The 22,881-nt window shown below is 45.8% G+C and overlaps 2 protein-coding genes across 5 annotated transcripts in view; one reads left to right on the forward strand and one right to left on the reverse strand.

Moving 5' to 3' along the window:
• Positions 1 to 7,047, reverse strand: part of LOC134406590 (myosin-10-like) — a 66,636-nt gene extending 59,589 nt beyond the window's left edge. For all 4 annotated transcript variants that reach the window (XM_063138094.1, XM_063138092.1, XM_063138093.1 and 1 more), the window contains exon 1: positions 6,966 to 7,047. The gene's annotated coding sequence lies outside the window, so the exon portion shown is untranslated. The remainder of the gene's footprint in view (positions 1 to 6,965) is intronic.
• An 11,033-nt stretch (positions 7,048 to 18,080) lies between these two features.
• LOC134406358 (mpv17-like protein) lies at positions 18,081 to 21,026 on the forward strand. The gene is made up of 4 exons (XM_063137733.1): positions 18,081 to 18,480; positions 18,560 to 18,630; positions 20,098 to 20,127; positions 20,785 to 21,026. Exons 1-4 carry the CDS (start codon positions 18,159 to 18,161, stop codon positions 20,989 to 20,991), a joined length of 630 nt encoding a protein of 209 aa, XP_062993803.1. The 5' UTR covers positions 18,081 to 18,158; the 3' UTR covers positions 20,992 to 21,026.
• Positions 21,027 to 22,881: the final 1,855 nt, after the last annotated feature.

Here is a 22,881-nt window from a genome sequence, read left to right on the forward strand (position 1 = left end):
CTGTACATAAATCAACAGGTGAAGCCTTTGCGTGGCACAGAGCTGGAAATTATCACCTGCTCATTGCTGCAGGTCAGGCCGCCATTAAAGGGAGAAGTGCAAGGACCCCGTTTTGGAAATGGAGAACCGGATGGGTATTGGGCTCAAGGATTCCTTGTGAAGGAAACGAGGCCTAGTTGATCAGGAGCAGGGGGTTTATCTGTTACCCCCACAGCACGCATTCTCAGAGAGCCAGGGTCCAGCAATGACCATCACAAGACTCTTCTTAAATAGTCAGTGAATCATTTATTTATTTTACACTGTGCCTCATGGATCGTGTCAAATAGATTTATTTATTTAAACTAATGCAAGTGAGCTAATCAGCATCTCTCTCAGGAGGAGAGCACTCCCTATCTTTGGCTGGGGACGATGGAGGGGTGTGTGCTGAAGGATTTGTTTCTGGGTTCTTGGGGTGTGCCACAAAGAGCAGAAGAGCAAAACGAGTATTTAGTAGGATGGAGGTACTGGGAGCCAAGAGGGAAGCCACGGGTTAAAACAATAAGAGGACCAGGCAACGCGGTATTCACATTTCATTTTTTTATTTTTAAGAGGGATACGTCCCTCCCTCCATCCCGCTCCACAGAGACTGCCCTGCCAATGCCCCCTTGCGCTCGGCTGGTGGTTTTGAGACTGGCAGCACCCGCAATGGAATCACAAGAATGCCCTTGAAAACCCACAACACCCGACTGGCATTGGCAACTTGAACGGCTTCAGACTCTCGCCTGCTGGGCACCAAAGGGACAAAGTAAAAAATGTTGATGGGCAAGGGTGGGGGCACGAAGAAGAGTGGGAAGGGAAAGAGAGAGAGAGAGATACAAGGGGGTAAAATAAAAGGATATATTTCAGATAAAACAGATCATTCACACTGTACTGCAAAAATCTGGGAGGGCATAATGGGCTCTTAGGCCCTGTGGGTTTGATCTGGCCCGGATATTCCAAAAGGAAGCCACAAGGCGTGGCACCCTGCCCAGGGGTAATTGGTTCCAAATGCGTCTCCCTCTGGGGTGCGGCATGGGTAAAGAGGCAGAAAACGCAGATCTGTGCAGAGGTGCCAGTTGAAATATCTCAGCTTCAAAGCTGGTTGGAGATGAGAAGCTAGAAGGGAGTGGTGCCGAGCGTTCGAATAGGGAGAGGCTTGGAGCCAGGATTCCTGGGTTCTCTGGGCCAGGAGGGGACCTCATGTGATAGAGTCAGGGAGCGTGGAAGAGAGCTGAGGGAGGAACGGGCCTGAGCGGGTTAAGAGCGGGAACCAATATTCCGTGGGTTGAAGCCTTCCTATAATTGTTAGCTCAGAGAGCCACAGGAGTTTGTTTTGCTTGAGATGACTGAAATATTTCTGGTGGGGCAGCCTCCCCGATTACGGAGGCGCCCTAACCCTCTGGAAGGCGGCGCCCGCCTCACGCGCTCTGCTGGCTTCTCAGCTGCCTGCTCCGGCCCGTTTGCGCTAAGAGTCATCTTTTTCTGCTTTTTCACCTGTCAAAAGTTCTTGTTGGAACAGAAAAAAAGCAAACGCAGCAATGTCAACAACTACCTCATGCCAAGCCTACCACGTGCCCCAGTGAACTCAGGAGTGACATCCACCAGCCTCTTCCTGATCCAGCACAGTAGGCCTCACGCACCTCCCTGGAAACCAAGAACTCCCGTTTTCTGTCACCGATGCCGACTAGCGAAGACATCTCTATGATCCCAGACAAAAGGAAAGCTTACTTGCTCGCATCAAGCAAACAAGGTTGATCAGGGTTTAGGCAGTAAGTGAACCGAGTCGGCAATGTCCCTCAGGCAAGGAGCAGTGGCATATCGCACCAATAAATTGTTGAATTATGAGGGCCTGGTGGTACTTCATCACTCCGCTACTCACCTATGTTGAAGATATTGCCTTTGGGCAAGCGACAGCCAGTGACAAACAAAATAGTGCTCCGTCTCGGCAGTTTTCGCTTCTTAAGGCTACAAAATGGAGAAAACACACTCGCTGTGCAGATGGTGGTCTCAGGGTACTTGGCTCTTTCTCCATCTGCCCTTTACCACAAGGGCTCCTGGCCCCTTTAGGCAAGACAAAGACATGGGTGTGGCCACTGGCACTATGGCTACTCTCGGGCTCCTAGGTCCACAGGAAGCAGTGGCGGCAAATCATGCCACTGTGCTTGTGCCAGGGCCTAGCACAGATCCCTGGCATAGGATCTCTTGCCCCAGGAGGAGGATGAACATAGGGGCCAACTTCCCACTGCAGCTTCTCCTGAATCTAGAAGTACATCCCTCCTCCCTCTGCCTTTCAGCCGAACACAAGAAGGCCAAATGAGAGAGGAGAGAGCAGATTCAGGCCTAATGCTAACCCATGGTTTGCCTGACAGACATTCGAACAAACCGTGGTTTGTTTTCTCAATCCCTGGGTTGTGTGTTTTCCTCCACCTTCACCCACTTCCTCCTTGCATCCCAAATACCTTTATGGTACTGGAGTACTGTTATGCAGAATGGCTTATTTCTTTGACTGCTCTAACCAGCCACCTCTGTGACCTGACAAAATAACCCATGAACAATCCACACTTCTGGGTTCACACATAATGACAACATAATGACAATGGTTTAAACAACCCAGAGTTCACAACCCAACAAGCTTTGGTGTTTGTTTACGGTTAACAAATCATGGTGGTTGGTTAACATGGCTGTGTTCACACATTACAATAACCCAGAATTCAACAATCCATACCATGTGTCAGCATTATGTGCCTAGCTCTGCATTTTCTTGGTATGCTATGGGAGCTATACTACCAAGGTCTCTCTCTCTCTCTGCCTTAAAGGGTTTAAAGCACAGAGAGAACTAGAGAGAGACATGAGAGCAGCAACGTTACACCTGTACTGCGTTTCTAAGATACAGTACTATGGCAGCTGCCTCTCCAAGAAGGTGGGGGAGGGGGGCAAGGGACAGCTGATCAGAGCAGGAAGTGGGGACCACCAACTCAACAATTACCTACAAAGCTGACATAACAATTTCAATAATATACATTTAGCTACACCCCTCAGAGAGCACATCCTCACGTTTAGAGGGCACAAACTGGTTCATGACCCATCACTCCCCAAACGCTAGCATTTAAGCACTCTGAAGTCTGACAAAAGCTGCCGGATTCAATTTAGCCACACAGGTACAGCTGAGGGCATCTGTTACAGGACAGTGAACACTCATAAACCAGTATCTTCTTCTGGGAGCATACATGCCACGCAACTCGACACATGCCGGTGACCTGAAGGGAACCAGTAGCCTGAAGTTAGATGTGTTGTACCATCAACTGCATAACTGAAAAAAGGGGAGGGGGTCTTTTATTGTTAAAAACATCATAATGTCCAAAAAACCTTCCAACAAATAAAAAATAAATGGGAACAAATTTTACTCTCACGTCAGTCCTCATCCAGGCAGGCTTCATGACCTTTCAAGTTTAGAGGCCCTATATGTTGTAATAATTGTAATAATATATAAATATGCAGGTCCTCCTCTATATCTCCATCACATTTTCTCTAATTTCCCCCCAGTGTGCAGCTGCCACTTTATCTCTTCTCTCCTCACTCCTACCCCAACTCCATACCTCACCTCAATTCGCTACCTGGTTATTAGATAGCCGGAATTTAAAAGGCGGCAGGAACAGAGGCTTGCAGTAGCCCATGGAAAAGTGGGCATCAGAAAGGGCGGCTTTTTCGAAGGGAGGGTATGATCTATGGGCTTCTAGCAGGGGGTGTCAGGAGCCCTGCATTCCCTAAGAGGGAAGTAAGGATAGGAATGCAACCAGTAGAAGAGTGTGGAGTTAGGAGTCCTGGGTTATAGGAGAGGAAAGTCACACTGGACTCATTAGAGAAAGAGATGGGGTGGAGAGAGGATTCGTGGATTCATCTGGAAACAGGATGGGGAACTGTGTGGGTTCCCGCCAAATGGCTGAGAGCCAGAACTCCTGAGTACTCTAGGCCTCTCCGGGGTGACAGCCACTATCTTTATAACTATCGTAGTCACAGACTGAAATAACAAACCTGACCCGAATGTGTGTCACTCCGCGTATGCGTTTGTGTCAAGCTTATGTCTGAGAGTGTGCAACTCTTTGCATCTGCCCACATGGCGCCCTCCCCTCCAGCTTCAAAATTCACGACACGCCTGCTAATTGTTTTGCCGGCCGGCTCATATGACTCCCAACGTATCCAGACCCTTCTGCCAAGATCCCCGTTCCAAGTTTAGGACAGAGCCAGGAAGGTTGGGGAGGTGGGGGGCAGGGAGCAGGCCGCTTCCATGGCGTATGCGTGCCCGTCGCTGCTATAAATACCACTTGCCTACAACAGAATTGTTTGGCGCTCAAGTCCAGCACAGACACAGCTTATGGGGAAACTTAGCAAGGCAAAGAAAGTTAAGCAGAGCTCTCTGTTCTTCTCCCAGCTCAACATCAAACCCAGATTATTTGGACTTCTAAGAAAAATCACAATTTGCATTAGTTATACGTGTCTGATGTTAATACGCCCACACAATTAAATGCTCGTGTTTAGCCCATTACTGTGTACACCAAGACCAACCCACACTTTCTCCTCAGAGCACCCTCTTCTATGCTCCCACCCACCCCAAAAGTCTGCCAGAGTCTCCAGTTCACTTAAACATGGAAAAAACGTGTAATGTCAAGGCTAGGGAAAATAAACTCACAATCAAATTTTTCACGGGCCCATTTCAGCCAAGTTATTAACCTCTTCAGAGTTATGAAATCAGATACACAGTCTCTCTGGATACAAGCACTTCCCAACTGCTAACGGCCAGCAAATGCCTTTTGAGTAACGCATACCACATTAGTTGAAAGGAAAGAAAGAAACGGTTGTATCCAATGTTAGTCTAACTTAAGTCCCATTTATTTCAACGGGTCTACTCTAAGTTGTACTGGCACTGGAAACAACCCAGAAAAAGGAAGGACGGGTGGATTTTGGAGGGAAAAAGTTAATTGGTTCTACTAAGTCACTGATCTAACAACCCCAACTTTTTGTTGGTTAAATTGCTATTTATCACATCTATGTTTCACTTCTAGGAATTGATAAATGCAAGCTGGGGGGCGGGGGTGTTGGGAGTCACACAATCCAGAAATCAAATCATCTGTCAAAAGTAATTGTCTGGATCCCAGTGATAATAGGGCAGGATACAAATGTTTTAATGGTTTTGTAAAAAAAAAATTGTTCCCATCTCCCTTCAAAAACAGCACACGATGTAAGGTTTCCACTATTTTGCCCATTCATCTGAAGAACTAGGCTCAGTCTATGGATGCTTACACCACAATAAAATAATTGGTCTTTAAGGGAGACAAGGGGGCACAGGATTCTTTTGTTGTTTTCACTGCAATAGACAAACACAACCACCCTCCTCTGGAATTTGCTATTCTGTTGACCCAGCAAGTTCGAAATGCTAAGCATTCCTCAGATTTGCAGATCAAATCTGTGCATTTTGGTGGACTTTTGGATAAAACCCCCTAATTGGCTTGATTAAATTCAGATGGTTCTTTCAGCTGCCTTGAATTAGTGGTTGGGCACATGCAAACGTCCCTGCCCACCCCAAAAGAAAAATCTCAAACACTCAAACTGCAAATACCTCTCTCTTTCATCATGAAAACACACAACTGCATTCCTGGAATACTTGTTATTATTTTGGGCATAACGCACACAAATCATTGCACTTTTGTTCCAAATCACGGTTTCGGTTCACTAGGTGACTTATCCAGCCCGTTGTGACCAATGGGCTGCCTCCCTATTACATGCTTGAGTAAGGCAGATACATCAATGCAGCCATTGCACGCAATCATACCATCTTTGAGGATTTAGCTTTTTGCAGAGAACAGCGGCACAAACTCTTTGCGGTAGGAAGCCTGCATTCGCGAGCTACTTTGGAGTGCAAAGCCAGGCCTACTCTTACCAGCGAATCCAGGTGCATGGGTGTTGTAACATAGCCACTAGTTTTGATATAGCCTCCTGCAATATCATTGTCCTTTGTCATTCCAAAAGCCCTCTGGATTTAGTCCCTTTCACAACAGCCAGTTCTCTTTATGTTAGTGGCTCTCTTTCCAGTAACCGAGCCTCACCCACTAGACCTGCCGGCCCATCGGCGATGCAAAAAAGGAAGGGGAAAAAGAGAGGCCTTTGCAGTACTGTAAGTATTTTTCCTGGGCAGGAACAGTTACCGCCACCCCATTCACAACAGCAGCGTTTTTTACGCTACTGGGTCACAGACTGGGAGATGAGAAAGGACTGCATATCTGTACCTGTGCAAAGCCCAGAATGGGGTGTAGGCGGGGATGGAGGAGCAAGGAAAGCACCAGGAGGAAACCTGCAGAAATTCTCCAGCTGACACACTCCGGCTTGGCAACGAAGGAGGGCTGGATGGATAGAGGGATGGCCGTCAAGTACAGGAGGTAGGAGAGACCAGGGTGGGTATGGAGGATACAAATTGAGGCATGGGAAGCCATACATCTATCTAGACAAATGTTAACGAAAGGGGTAGGGGAGGGCAGGTGCATAAATTCGCAGAAAGCACATCAAAAGCAACAGAGGACGAAAGAAGAGAGAAGACGAGACGGACTGAAAACAGTGCTGATTTAGAATTTGGGGGGACGAGCAGAAAATAATCTACGCCTATCCCCACCCCACGCTGCAATACTGAATACCATCTTTCCTCCCATGTCCAAGATTTAAGCAAGATCGCTCCAGTTAACTGAAAAGGATCACTCCTCTGCATACAATCTCATCAACAATTTAGACCAAGTCATGATTAATGCAAATTATGTAGACACAGAGGCTCCCTGTCCCTCCCGCTCCCTTGGAAGAGACCCCTGCCAGCCACCGTATTATAGAGAGAGGCTCTAAATAAAGCGAGGAGAAGGGCAATACAGAGAGAAGGGGGAAAGGGCCCTGCACAAGGTATACTGTACCTTAGCAGATAGGGGAGCGAAAGACTGACGCTGACACCTCCAAGGCCCAACCGCAACTGAGCTGCCACTGGCTAGGGGGAGGAGTCCGGGTGTCGTAGCCGCGCCCACCCCGACCAATCACAGGAGAGAGGGCGTGGCCGCGGTGCTACTGGAGGGGGGAAATCTGTCTGCAAGATAAAGATAGGCTGAAGAGGGCAGTCACACACCCCCTTGAGGGTGGGTGAATAAAAGGAGTGACAGGAGAGCCCGCCAACCAGGGGAAGCAGAGCAGCTGGGTTCTTGTGGAAGCTGAATGGGTTTCTTTGTGTGTGAACAGATCGTGAGAGGATGGAGGGTGGGGGAGGATGAATGAGGTCTATTGTCTGCTGGGAGGGGGATTGGGATTACGTCAGAGGCGAGACCCCCCACAAGCCTCTCCCACCCCAAAGAGTTGTGCATCTCCAATTCCAACCCGCCCGAAGGAGCCTCCCAGGCGACGCAGAGATCGGGCTCCCATCCTCCTTCCCTTTACCCACAAGACCAGGGATTCCCAATCGTTGTCCTCTGGAGCGAAAAAGCCGCTGCGGTACGGCCAGAGAACAAAAAAGTGAATGTCCCAATTAAGGGCTTCCTGGAAGCGGAGGAGGCTGCCTGTTGCAACACTGGAGGAGTTAAGTTCCTGCCTCTCATCCTTCTCACCGGGGTTGCAGCTGGATTGTGGAAAGGCATTAAGGGAATTAACTGCCTTTGCGCTATAGGGCTCCTTCCAACAGCGCTGGCTCCAGGTTTCTGGGAGCCCTTGGGCGAGGCCTCTTCCACAGGCCTCCTCCCTCAGTTGGGTCTACCTTTGCACCGCCATTGCTGCTAATTGCTTTTGCTCCTCATCCTGTTCTTCATCATTGCCTGTTTGACAGGCTGAGAGCCAGGGAGCGAGTAGGCAGGGGGCTCTTGTCAGTGGAGCCCTGCTGGGGTGGGGGTGGGGCTCAGCCGGCCCTGCCTTCCAAACAGGAACCATATACCTGATCAGTGAATAAAGGGGTGGGTAACTCCTACCCTTTTACACTGAAAAAGTAAGCTGCTTGGGGTGTAAGGATGAAGGTGTGTCTCCAGTTTTATTTAATTTTATCAGATATCAGATGTTAAGTCCCATGTTAAGTCCCAACATAGCAATAGAGCATATCCCTTTCAATCAAAAAATCACAGGGTCAGTCTCCAGGTGTTTCAGACATCAACTCTAGTCAGCTCCAGCTAGCATGGCCAATGGTCAGGAATTATGGGAGTTGTAGTACGAAACATCTGGAGAGCATCAGTTTGGGAAGGGTGCGACTCATCTAAAACAGGGCCATGTGTGGCCCTCCAGATGTTTTGGCCTAGAGGCTCCCCTGATTCCTCACCATTGGCTATGCTGGCTACGGCTGATGGGAGTTGTAGGACAGAACATCTGGAAGGCTACAGGTTGCCCAGCCCCAACTGAAAAGGCGCTGAGGGCACAGGTCTGGAAAAACATTGTCTACTTGGGACTTTCAAAAAACTTGAGCAAGTCCCTCAACCAGAGGCTCCTAAGCCAACTTAACAGCCACGGGATAAAAGGATGGGTCCTCTTACGGAACAGTAACTAGTTAAAGAACAGGAAGAAGAGTGTACTAATAAATGGGCAGTTTTCTCAATGGGTGTATGTATGAAGTCTCCTAAAGGTATGTAATGGGACCAGTGCTTTTTAACTTGTTCACAAATGAATGAGAAAGCCTTGCTTATTGGCTAATTTATACATCTCGTAGATAGAGATAGATAGATAGATCCTAGAGTTAAGAGTGAGCAGTGAGGTGGCTAAGTTTGCAGATGACACCACTACCCTCAGGGCCTATTCACATAACCATGTGGATGAATAGCATAGCCATCGTAAATGCCACATCTGCTTGCAAAAGTTATATCCCACTTTCACACACTGTAGCAGACATCAGTATTAGAAAGATTTGCTGAGGTGATCATGCATCAGAAAATGTATTATTACTTTATGTTAGTTTATATGCCATTTCCCATTTTAAAAACCCTAAAGTGGTTTACAACAAAACATAATTAGGTTCAAGATTTTTTCTTATTGTTGATTGCTTAAAATTGTTTAGATATATGTGTGTGTCTGACTGTGCTCTCTATGTTTGTATGTAAATAGTTTTCATACAATGTATAATGTATTTTAAGGCTTTTCATCTTTATAACCGCCCAGAGAGCTTTGGCCATTGGGTGGTAGAGAAATGTAATAAATGAAACGAAACTATACATCATTACAATAATACAACATTTAGACAAGTTAATGGTTGGGAAAGACAGGGTAAACAAGAACATTTTTAATCATTGTTGATGCCTGATGTATTGCAGAGGAGAGGTCATTCCAGAAGGAGGGTTCTGCCACACAAAAAGCCCGCTGCCATGTTGCTTAAGGATGTGGCACAGGTAACACGGTCTCCCCTGAGGCTCATAGACTATTATACAGGGGGAGACAATCTTTCAGGTAACCTGGTCTTAAGTTGTTTAGGCTTTATAGCACTCTCCTTGGTCTCTCTCTTTCACAAACATATGCCATGCACACAGTGTATCAGTATGGTTAATAAAGCCCATTCCCATGAACCTCAGTGGCAGGACTCCCATTGGGCGAAAGGCATGCCGGGAATTGTAGTTTTTGTTTTCTGTAGGGATAAGGAAAACCATGGTGGCACCCCCAACACCCCCATGGGTCAGGGGTGAGAGAGAAAAAAGAAATGAATTTAATTTGTTTTAAAGTTATATCACAGGTCTAGTACTAGCCTACATTCCAGGGTTGTTGTGAGGGTGAGAGAGGTAAAAATGATACGAATTTAATTCATTTAAAAGTCAACTCATAGGCTTAGCACCAACCTACTACTTTGAGATGATTACCTCGCAGACATATATCTTAAGGGGGCAGAGCAACTCCGGGTATATCAGCTAGTGGTTAATAAAGCCCATATCTCTCAGTAACCTTTTTTACATTGCAGGGGGTGCCCCTGTTAGACTGTTTCAGCAAAACAAACAGAGTTTTGTGGCATCTTAAAGGCTCAGTGGAGGCTGCTATATTGGTAACAGTGTTGGACTAGGACCAGTGAGACCTGTGTTCAAATCCCTCCTCAGCCACCTAGAAAGCCAGTCACGTTCTTAACCCAGTGGAGGCTGGTGGCTCTGATGTCAGTGGGGCAGTGAATCCACTCTGGGTTTCAGTCAGAACTGGAGAGCTGCTTTAAAGTTCTGACTGAAACCCAGAGCAGGTTTAGACACGCCCCTCACTGACATCAGAGCCATCAGCCTCCACTGTAAACAAATATATTCTAGTGTAAGCTTTGATGGACTTGTCATAATCAATTGCTTAGTCCTTAAAGTGCCTTTTCTCTTCCTTTTCTCTTCTTTCCATGGGCGCTCTTGCCAAAGCTACACTGCCGCCTTGTGGCCGATACGTATCTAGCTCCATTCCTAAGAGCCTACTGCGCCCATTTATTTCCAGGCCAGGTTCATGTTGCCAATGACACAGCAAAACTCCATGGGAGGTGACTGAAGGGGACCCAACGATGTGGGGCCTAGAGGAAAGGTTTCCCAAGCTACATTTAGAGGTAGAAGTGACTCAACAAACTGGACTACGATGCTTCTCCATCCAGAATGATGATGTACTATCGTGCATTGCTATATTTAGATGTGTGATGCTCAGGCAACCTCCTGCCACATGCAAAACGCACGAGGAAAAGAATGGAAAGCGGAAACTTCTTCAAAATCCAAATAGGACCATGAAGTCAGCGTGGCAGAAGACGGACGGTGTGATGCATCTTTTGAAAATTACAAGACTTGTTACTCTATGAGTACGTAAGCTTTTCAGTTACACAGAATTCTTCACCGAGGAGATCAGTCTTAGTGGGACAGGCTACACAGGGCCCTATTAAGGCAAATATGTGTAAGCTGCCTTGGATAAGCCTTGCCATTTGGATCCTATGGTTCAGTGACATACTGGCACATACGATATGTGGATCTGAGACATGTCACATGATTGACCTGTGGTGTAGTGGAGAAGGGCGCAGAGGGTCAAAGCACCAGAATGCTTTGATTAGCAGGGGCTATGAGGTCATCTCCCACCCACCCCAAGCTTCCCTCTGAGCTTATCTGCAATCCTCACAGTAGGTGGGGGAGAAAGGGTTTTCCCCAGTGACAATATATTGTTGTGAGCTATCCCCATTGTAATTTAAAGTGTTTCGGGGTGGCTTGGTCTTCAATTGGTAACTAAGATCCATTCGCGAAGGCTGGCCCTACCATTAGGCAACGTGAAGCAGTCGCTTCAGGTGGCAGATGCTGGAAGGTGGCAACAAGGTGTTAGAGCTGTGTGCCATGGCTTGCTCAGTGCCCCCTAGGCTAGCCTGCCCCTCACGGGCAGTGGAGGATGCTGTTCCATTGTCAGTGTTGAAGAAACAGTCCAGTTGGCTTTTATACATGGAACTAAGGAATGATCTCCCCGACAAAGCCAGCCTGGCACCACGTCAAGACTTTCTTTCTTTTCCCAGTCATTTAGCAGCATGTGATGAGTATTTATCTATCCCAGATTCATTTTTATGGTTTGTCTGATTACTCAATGTTGTTTTAGATGCATGTTATCTCTGTGTGTACTGTCTGTTGTGTGGTTTTAAATTTTGCATATTGTTTTTAATGTTTTAATCTTTGTAAACCACCCAGAGAGCTTTGGCTATGGGGTGGTATAGGAATGAGGAAGAGGAGGAGAAGGAGAAGGAGAAGCCAGTGTGGTGTAGTGGCTAAAGTGTTGGACTGGGAGTCAGGAGATCTGGGTTCTAGTCCCCACTTAGCCATGGAAACCCACTGGGTGACTTTGGGCCAGTCACAGACTCTCAGCTCAACCCACCTCACAGGGTTGTTGTTGTGAGGATAAAATGGAGAGGACGATTATGTACGCCGCCTTGGGTTCCTTGGAGGAAAAAAGGTGGGATATAAATGTAATAAATAAATAAATAAGGAGACGATGGGAACTCTCATAACGACTTCAAAATTTACAACTACACCGTCATGACTACATGATGGTATCAGCACACAGCCAAACCTGTTGAACCTCTTCTGCAGTGCTCAGATAATACACGTAGGAGGCTGGTATAGTAGCTTTGAAGTGAACCGGAGGCGCTGTTAAGAGTCGGACTTCAGGGTGGCTGTCCGAGAGCCCCCGCTCAGCACAGAACTAGCAAAGGGCCACTGACTCTTTGAATCAGCTCTTGTTCAAAGAACTTCCTTTTCCAGAAGACCCCCCCCCCCTGTCCAAACTCATCACTCAAACCTCTCATGGGAAGGAGTCAGTTTCCCCTACTAAGCACCCAAAGAAAGCCCAGTGGTAGATCTTAGAGATGAGATGAGGCTGAATAGATAAGAAGAAGGAAGAGTACAATTCATCATTAGGACTCCTTTTGGACAAATGAAAGGAAGGCTGAAATGAAAGGAAGGCTGAGTCCACTGTGCTCTTGGTGCTTGTGCAGGAGAATCTCCTTCCCCCCCCCCTTGCCTCCCCATTGTGCCCAAGAATTCCAGAGAAAAGAGGTAAAACAGTGACCTCTGGTGTCCAAATAAAAGGGCCTGTTTCCAATTCCTAGGTGTAAGAGACTGGTGGGACTGTAATTAATACTACTATTCAGTGTTAAGGAGAGGCTACTGAAGACAAGTTTTGGGGCTCTCATCCTCAAATTGAGCCTCAGATGTTGGATATCTTGTTTCGTTGTTTCGTTTTCATTTTTAAAAGAAGTTAGAGAATAGTAGTGTTTTTTTTTAAAAAATAGAATAAAAAATTATTAACGAGAAAAAGATTATCATGCTGTCGGTCAACATCAGGAGTTATGTAAGCAATCAGGAAATGCAAAGACTGAGAAATGTAAAAAAGAAAGAAAAGAAAACGCTTTTTAAAAAGCCTAAGCAGCTAAGGCTGCAATCCTGTGGATGTTTAGACAGATAAAAAAAGTAGGAGGTTTTTTTCCTGTATAAGCATGCATAGGATTGCACCCTAAGTGGCATTCTGAGTCCAGACCATATGAAATTGTGTATGTGTGTGTGTGTTGCAGTGTGCTGTTAGCATCCCTTTCTGGGATCACTTGCAATTAACTCCTTCTACGCCAGACATGTATCTGTTTGCAAACTGAGGGCGGTGGGACTTACGTTATGATTAGTTCAAATGTGCTGTCCAGTTTCTGCTTTGCCCCCAGTATCCCACCCCACCCTCCAGCTAGAACTCGGCAAAGAGCCAGGGGACCAGGATGTGTGGGTGTATTCAATGGGTTTCTTCCTCCTACAACTCCACTTCCACCCAGCTGTTCTCCTTTGCTGCACCCTTCCCATGTGTCCGGCTATTTATAGTTTTGTGGAACAAGGCAACGTGGCTGAAACGTCTCTTACTCACCACTTCTACTAGCCCAAGAGGAAAAGAGAACCAGTGATTAAGGGTAATAATGGCTGCAATGCAATGGGCAGAAATGTGAGGTGGGGGGCTGAGAGAAAAAAAGGTGTGTGTCTCTGTGTAAGTCTCTCTGTGTGAATATTGTTCCAGACTGGGAGTTCTAAGTTTCTCAAGTAAGTCTTCACTAAACAAGGAGTTGGGCAGACCTCAAGTTTACAAGATCTACTTTGTGGGTTGTTGTTGTTGTTGTTGTGAGATCCACCAACCAGAGCCTGTTGCAAAAGACATGTGCTTTGGATTATAAGGAGTTTGTTTGTTTTCTCAATACCAGAACTGAGCAGAGCTCACCATTCTCCCACATAAAATTCTATTCCTGGTTCCCCAAGCCTGCAAGATCCAGATCTCTTCTTACTGTTTATTTCATTGGTCCCAACGTTGAACCAAGTTCGGGCTTTGTTTCTGTTAAAAATAAAATAAGCAATTATCTCGGGGTGGATTCTTACATAGGGTTTGATTTGATTTGATTTGTACCCTGTCTTTCTACCAAGAAAATGGCATTCCAGGTAGCTTATAATCATAAATAAATAAAAATGGGATTAAAACAATAATAAAACAAAAATATTAAAAACACAATTGAAAACACAACAGTAACAGAATAAAGGCAGCACCCAGCCCAACAGAACTGCTTATTTGCTAAAGGCTTGCTTGAATAAAAATGTCTTTACCTGCCAAAGGAAGGAAAGCAGAGTTCCACAGCCTGGGAGCGGCCACTGAGAAGCCCTCCTCTCACGTCACCAGAAAATGGGCCTCTGAAGGCAGCAGTACCGAAAGAAGGGCCTTTCTCAACGATCTTAAAACCCAGAAAGGCTCATAAGTGAGAAGATGGTCCTCCAGGCAGCCTGAAAATTTGGCACTAACAGGATGACATTTTGAAGATATCCGTCAAGATTTCAGATGTTACGCTGGGATGATTATGTGGTTAGAGTAGCTTTCCTCAACCTGGTACCTTTCAGTTGTGGTTTTGTTTTGTTTTTTTAATTATTTCATTTAATTCAATCGTACAAATTACACACAACAAAAAACAACAGCCGTAATGACAAAAAAGAAACACATCCACAAAATTCTTCTCACCATCTGTTACAATAAGTAATAAATTATATCAGGAATCATCGTAATAAATAATTATTAGGACAGCGTGAGCAGAATCCTAGATTCCTTCTCATAGGTATCTCCCCATCTTCTCTCTCCCCAATGTTGTGGTGAACTCCATTTTCTGTCAGACCTTTTCCATATGTATGTGATTTTCAAGGCCACTTTGAACATGATGATCTCTCTCCAGTGCCCACAACTGTGGCAGAAGAGGCTCTGTGGGTGTTGTGCATACATTATGGGCAAGACGGAGGGTGTTGCTTCTTAATGCCATGCACATTTTGAAGAGGCGTGAGACTGTGCTGCAGGATTTGTCATATTGGCCCAGAGTGAGGCCTGCAGTGCGTAGATGTGTACCTACATTCTAGTGCACATGAATTCAGAAAACCGTGGGGGGAAGTGTGTTATTGTCATTATTCGAGGCCTGAGAAGGATGTGAGAAATACGTTTCTCAGGAATCCCTGGAAATTGTTTCTGAGGTAGCACGTTAGTTGGGCAGCATGTAAGGTTTGGGGTTATAGTGTATGTTTCGGCCTCATCTACACCAAGCAGGATATTGCACTATGGAAGCGGTATATAAAAGGCAGGAGCCACACCAAGCAGGATATAGCAGTATGAAAGTGGTATATGGTATGTATCAATGGGCCCCAAGAGTTGTCAGTGCACTTCAATACCGTTATAAAGCAGTAGTGTGGCTCCTGCCTTTTATATACCGCTTTCATAGCGCAATATTCTGCTTGGTGTAGATTTATTTTATTGTTATTTATTTAGAGTATTTTTATCCCGCACCTCAGCCAAAAGGCTCTCGGAGCGGCTTACAATGTATCAACAAAGAAGACAGTCCCTACCCTCAGGCTTACATTCTAAAAAAAGACATGACACACAAGGAAAAGTGTATGGAGGGAAGAGGGAGAAAATAAAAAGAAATTAAGGAGACTGCTTAGGCTGGTGGGAAGGCCCTGCTCCGTCCTCTCATCTCCCAATGGAGGGGCAAACCAACAGCTCCTTCTTCCCCACAAGGTGAAGATGTTAGCCCTGTGGGGGTGGGTGGGTTTCCGACTGAAGCAGGCTCCGATGTAAAGGAGGACAGGGCTCTTGTATCTTTAACAGTTGTAAAGAAAAGGGGAATTTCAGCAGGTGTTATTTGTATGCATACAGCACCTGGTGAAATTCCCTCCTCATCACAACAGTTAAAGCTGCAGGAGCCCTGCCCTCTTCTGTATCTGGTCATGATACACTGTTATTGTGACTGTGTATCAGGACTAGCCTGAACATGCTGCCTCTTGCCAACGCAAGTCTCCTTAAAACTTTTTCCCCTTTCCCACTAACGCTCACCACAAGCCCTTCTTTTACTTTCCAAAGAGTGTTTGACACTCCAATGTACTTAATCTCCACCTCCTTGACCTCTCACATCCATATACCCATCCTACATCAGTACAGACCAGCAGCAAGTACCTAGTTTAAACCCTGGCACTCCAGGAGAACTAAACTAATTTCCTCAGAATCCAGCTCTCTTCGCAGGCTCTAAAGGTTCAAATCGATTTGTATGCCTGTATGTGAATGGCTATTCTCTACCAAGTTAATTTCCCCGACTGCATTCCCTGATTATATTAATTTCCCTGAGTGTATATTTGAAATTCTTGTGTTTAATGCTTGTGTTTAATAAATTCCCCATTGTTTGAAGAAATGTTTCTGGGTTCTGCCTTGCCAAAGGCACACTATTACCAAAAATGAAAAAAGATTCCGTTTGCAAATGCGTATCTTGAGAATGTGCAAATGTTTGTAAACGTCTAAAGGAGCACATTTGGAGACAGTGTGCAGAAATACTTATGTGTAGATAAGAGTTTATAACATGAGTGCAAAATGAGGTGATCAATATGAGTTTGGACACAAGTATTGTGCACACAAACAGATTTGTGTGTACATAGGATTTATGGTGGGAGTAAAGGTACACTTGTACTACAAAGGTGAACTAAGCTTCAAAGTGATTTAATGGCTATGGAAAGTTCCATGGAATATATTGTTTGCTAAAGGGATTGGGAATATTTTTCCCATGCATCCTTACAGATTTATAAATACTAGGGTTGCTTGTGGGGGAATCCGTGACACTTTGAGCCTTTGATATAGGCATGTCTTTAGAATAGACTTGTGTGTTCATTTATGAGAGGGGATGTTGTCTGTGAGATACAGTTTTGTACCCAGGGGAACCACATGCGTACACATAAAAGGATTTCCAGAGGGGTAGCCGTGTTAGTCTGTTCCAGCAAAAACAATGAACAGCCATGTGGCACCTTAAAGACTAACGAATGTATTATGGCGGTAAGCTTTTGTGGGCTGTAGCCAACTTCATCAGAAGACAACATTTCATGTATGAAGAGGGGGAGTATTTGAAAAGGAATGCATGATGATATGGGTGTTTGCTGCAAGAATGCGCCTTCTCATAGTGCAATGTGATGTGTGTTCTTTACAGGGGTGTGTCTCTGTGTTTGAGAAAACTGATTTATTTATTCTTTCTTGAGGCTGTTTCTATCCTACCTTGCTAGATTCACAATCATCCCCTTGCAGGAATGATCATAAAACAAAGAATGAATGAATGGAAAAATAAATTGCAATGACAAAAGAAAGCTGTTTTCTGGTAGATATCTGATTGATTTGTGATAGGATTTCTGACTCTCAACGATTTCACAATATCAACAAAAATCATACACACACACACACAACAGTGCTAAAATGAAGGGTGCTTCCAGACAGTGCTAACCCTAACCCAATTAAAAGGCACTGTGCAGTTATTCCACCTTGCCGCCTTAACACTTGGGGATGATGGGACTTGCAATCCAGGTCATCTGGCAGGTGCCAGGTTGGGAAAGGCCTTTTAATTCTCTCTGTCCTTCTTCTCACTGGCCTTCCTTCTTCTCACATCAGTCCATTGGTTTCTGTTCACCACTCTGCTGCTAAGATCATCTTCTTGGCTCGCCGCTCTGACCATGTTACTCCACTTCTGAAATCTCTTCATTGGCTTCCAATTCACTTCAGAATCCAATATAAACTTCTCCTGTTGACCTACAAAGCTTTTCACTGTCTAGCTCCTTCCTATCTTTCCTCTCTCATCTCACACTATTGCCCTGCTCGTGCTCTTCGCTCCTCTGATGCCATGTTTCTCACCTGCCCAAGGTCTCTCCTTCCCTTGCTCGGCTTCGTCCATTTTCTTCGGCTGCCCCTTACGCCTGGAACGCTCTTCCAGAACATTTGAGAACTACAAGTTCAATCGCAGCTTTTAAAGCTCAGCTAAAAACTTTTCTTTTTCCTAAAGCTTTTAAAACTTAATTTTGTTCTGACTTTTATACTGCCTGTTTGGTGCATTCTCTTCCCCTCCTTATTGTTTTATTATGACTTTATTAGAATGTAAGCCTATGCGGCAGGGTCTTGCTATTTATTGTTTTACTCTGTACAGCACCATGTACATTGATGGTGCTATATAAATAAATAAATAAATAAATAAATAAATAAATAAATAAATAAATAATAATAACTTACCAACAGGAGGCACCTTACAGCTCACCTGAGGAGAAAGCATCACCACCTAGTGGCCATCTTGAGGAACTGCGCTTCCACCACATCCACTCTGTAACTGAATGCGGCCCCTGCTTGGCCTGGTGCAGCGCCATCCTTGGCTGGCCAATGTCACCGCCTACGGGACGCTGTTTTCCGCTGCAGATGTGGCTCAGCAAATGTTGGCTAGGCCCCATCAGGATCCCCTCAGGTACGATGGTCCAAATCTGAAGCAGACGGCGAAAGTAGCGCTGGTAGGGTTCAGCTTCCACGCCAACTTCAACTACGTCTGGTTCCGGAGCCTGGAGCGCCTTCTTCCTGGATCAAATGCTACCAAGGTGATCGGGAAAGTTGCTTGCGACCAGATCATAGCCGCCCCGGTCACCATTGCCGCATTTTATGCAGGTGAGAGATATTGGGGGTAGGGAAAGGGGAGCTTTTCAGCTGGTGACATGGTTTTCAGCGTATCCATTGCCTTTTCCAGGTCTGTCTCTCCTGGATGGTCAACGTGACATCTTTGAGAATTTACGGGAAAAGTTCTGGCCGACATATAAGGTGCTTCTTATTCTTTGTTTTCTTTATTAGCATTATTTATAGATCACCTTTCATTATAAAAGATAAGGTGGCTAACAAGATATACTAAAACCACAACAAAACATACAATTCAATAAAGCTGGCAAAAAGAATCAGTGTTGGGGAATGGCATGCATGAATAGTTATGTTTTTACTAACTGGTGGAACATCTGCACCAAGGATGCCTGTCATATCGTCAAGGGGAGGTCATTTTTCCACAATATGGAGGCCACCACAGGGAAGGCCCCGCTCTGAAATACTAACAGCAACAGTTCTAAAGGAGTAGGTACGCTACTCTGTTATACAGCAAATGCACACCCCAAAGCGTCTTGTGGCACCTTAAAGACCAGCCTTCCCCAACCTGATGCTGATGTGTTGCATTGGACTGTATGTCGCTTGGTCAAAGTTTACTTCTGTGATCCTGGCAGCATGAGAGTTATACCAGAGACTTCCTCATTCATATTGCAATCCTCAGCCATGATGCTAAAGTAGCTCTTCAACCTTTGGACCAAAACCTCACACTTTGCATTCCAGAGAAAACTTCTACTAACAAGCGGTGATGGTGCCAGGTTTGGGAGGGCCCTTGGGCAAGGCATCCTCAATGGGGCCCCTCCCTCCGTGAATCGACCTTCTCAACACCAAGGGCACCAGCTGCTCTTGCGGCTCCTCCTCTTTCTCATCATTGCTGCCACTTGCTTGCTCAAAAGTCAGGGAGAGCCAGGGAGCAAGCAGGCCGTGGCATCTCCTGTTCCTCCTTCTGACCACCGCCGTTGTCTGATCCAGAGCGAGAGGCAGGCAAACAAAGCAGGTTGCAGTGGTGAAGAGGAAGAGGAGGAGTAAGTCCAATGGTTTTTTTTGTCACCTGGAGCAACTCCAGGTGTGGTCCCTTGGCAGCTGCCCAATCATGCCTACCATTGGCACTGTCAATGGCCCCATTCAAAAGTCACCTTAAACTAAGCCAGGCCATGTTCAGAAGACACCTTAAACCATGGCTTTAACCAAGGTGGATAAGGCTTTCTGGCTTAACGGCCATGGTTTAAGGTGTCTTCTGAACACAGCCCAGCTTTCTGGCTTAACCACCATGGTTAAAGTCATGGTTTAAGGTGTCTTTTGAATGGGGCCATAGAATCATAGAAGAGTAGAGTTGGAAGGGCCTCTAATGCCATCGAATCCAACCCCCTGCTCAATGCAGGAATCCACCTCAAAGCATCCTTGTGAAGATGGCTGTCCAGCTGCCTCTTGAATGCCTCTAGTGTGGGAGAGCCCACAACCTCTCTAGGGAATTGGTTCCATTGTCATACTACTCTAACAGTCAGGAAGTTTTTCCTGATGTCCTGCTGGAATCTGGCTTCCTGTCCCTGCTAACAATTCCTTACTGTTAAATCTAAGGACTGTTTAAGAACCATTAGCCCTAATGTGCAAGTTACAACTTCTTTTCTTTTCCTTCAGGCTGGGGTGCTCTGCTGGACTTTATTCCAAGTAAGTGTTGTTGCCCTCTCTTCCCTTCCCTTGGCCCAAAGCTGGGAGCCCAATCCTTCCCTTGGCCCATTGCTTGAAGCCTGGGGTTGCCAATTTCATAAGGAAGCCAACAGCCAAATAACCCCAGTGAATACAGGTGACTGATCCGTATGTCTTACCCCACAGCCAGCCAGTGTGGCAGATTGGTTACACTGTCAGACTAGGAACAGCAAGACCTTTGTTCAAATCCCTCCTCAGCCACCTAGAAAGCCAGTCACATTCTCTCAGCCTAAGCCAATGGGAGGCTAGTGGCTCCGATGTCAGTGGGGTGGTGAATCCGCTGCAGGTTTCAGTCGGAACCAGTCAGAACGCTAAAAGAGCTATCTAAGGTGTGGAAGAGTTCTGACTGAAACCCGGAGCGGATTCACCACCCCACCGACATAGGAGCCACCAGCCTCCACTGGCCTAGCCTACATCACAGGGTTGCTGTTGCTGGGATAAGATGGAGGGTGTGGAGAAGGAGCACTGTGTATTTCCTCTTTGGAGGAAAGGTGGGATAAAAATGTAACCAGTCAACAAAATAATGCAAGAGCTGATCGCCAGGAAAGATGTGCTCCAATCACTGAACTGTTGCCGGTTTATGGGTCCGCCCCTCTCCATCTCTCTCCCTTCAACCAGGCAGTGAATTTTACTTTCGTGCCACCCATGCTGCGGACAGCGTACGTAGGCGCCTGCTCCTTCCTGTGGACTGCTTTTCTCTGCTACCTGCGCCAAAATGACGCCACTCAAGCCACCTCTCAGCTCTTCCAGGCTCTGCCAGGCCTATCCGGGCTGTTTCCACCTACAGAAGGAGAGAATCAAGTGAACGCAGCCTCTGAAAAATAACCAAGCAGCCCAATAAATGCTTATGTTGCTAAGTATTTATCTCTCCCTACCCTCAATTTGTAATTCTTGTTCTTTGTCAATGTCAGCACTTAAGAGTAATTCCTACCAATCTCTAGGGTGGGGTCTCTTTCCGACTTGGAGTGACGTCGGAGGGTGGCATCAATAGATCAAGAGAAAATCCAAAAATACTACTAAATATATATTAAAGAGTCCAAGTCCTGCCATGTTTAGAGCCAAAATTCTTCTCTCTCTCTCTTTCTCTCTCTCTCTCACATATGACTTACTTTTGCTAAACAAGTGAATTTTGATGAGGCAGCTCTCTACTCCACTAGTCCTCATTATTTTCCCACAAAATATAGCAAGCTCCACTGCCTGGCCCCTTTCCCTCACTTTGTCGCAAGAAGATTTCTCCAATCCACAGGCTTCTTAGATTCTAGCTCCATTCTGCCCCACCTTCAACAACACCCATGACCCTACTCTCTTCCCAATGGCCACAAGAACCTTACAGGGCTCACCTCAATCTGCATTAACCCAAATGCCTAGAGTGCTCCTTAAATCAGGTCTTGCTTCCCACATTCTACCACTGTGCAGGAAATTAGAACTACAGTTGCTTGTAGCATGGTCTTTAGAGGGTTGGCCCCCAATCACTACGAACAATCTTCTTCTGAGGTGCAGAGTTGTATCTCCCTTCTTGCCTTCTGAAAGGGCTGCAGGTTGTACTGACCTATCTTATGGAGATGTTGCAGAAATTCACAGCAAGATGATGTAAGTGGAATGCTTACATTCCATTTGTGAACCGCCCAGAGAGCTTCGGCTATTGGGCGGTATAAAAATGTAATAAATAAATAAATGCTTTGAACGCTTTCAAAGAGTATTCTATCAGCTCTACTGTGACACCAGCTGCCTTTGGCTCCCCCTCAACTGGCATCAAGCAGCCACCATTCCATCAGGCTACCTGAACTGTTTCCATTTCAGCTGGTCATTATAACAAATTTGTAAATTTAAAAATGAATGCTGCAAGTTGCTTCCCCCCCTTCCCTTTTCCTTTTTGTGTCATGTTTTTTAGATTGTGAGCTTCTCCATAAGACTGATGTATTGATCACACATGACTGGTCACTCACAGAAGTTTGCAGGTCCTTTTCATGCCGTTGTCAACCTCTGATGCCTCTCTCGCTATTTTCAAGTGGGAATCTGCTGTTTTATAAGACTATGGAAATCCAGTAATAAATGGAAAACATGCTAGAAAGCAGCTCCCTTGGCTGGCGGTAAATTTAATTATTTATTACATTTATATGCTGCCCCATAGCCGAAGCTCTCTGGGCGGTTTACAAAGGTTGAAACATATGGGAAGGAATCAGCGAAAACAACAGCGTGGGGAGCACATGCATCGTGCCGGTCCTTAAACCTGCGAAGACTCCAGAAGTCAAAGCCCCAGTAAGGCTGCGGGATTTTTGCACCATGTGGAGAAGCCCTGTAAACCTGAGGGCAGCGGCCACCTTGTTTATTTTAGTGATCTGTAAGCTGCTGTAGGCGCCTTCTCGGCTGAAGAGGGGGATAAAAAATACTTTCACTCATAAATAAAAATGCCTTCTAAATGCTAAGAAGTAATAATAATAATTTCTCTGCCTGTAGAAGAGGATCAAGGAATACACACAGCCTTCCTCCTGGACATTGGTCATAATCTATCCTTTAAAATATCCCAAGTATCCTGTTTGCCCTCAACTCCACAAGCTTTTAGGACAAGGGTGGACAACTTGTGGCCTTCCAAATGTTTTGGCCTGCATCTCCCATTAGCCCTAGGCAGCACAGGTAGTGGTGAGGGATGATGGGAATTGTAGGCCAAAAGATCTGGAGGTCCACATGTTGCCCGCTCCTGTCTTAGGATCATCG

Source organism: Elgaria multicarinata, chromosome 11 (assembly GCF_023053635.1).
Source record: "Elgaria multicarinata webbii isolate HBS135686 ecotype San Diego chromosome 11, rElgMul1.1.pri, whole genome shotgun sequence".
Classification (NCBI taxonomy): Eukaryota; Metazoa; Chordata; class Lepidosauria; order Squamata; family Anguidae; genus Elgaria; species Elgaria multicarinata.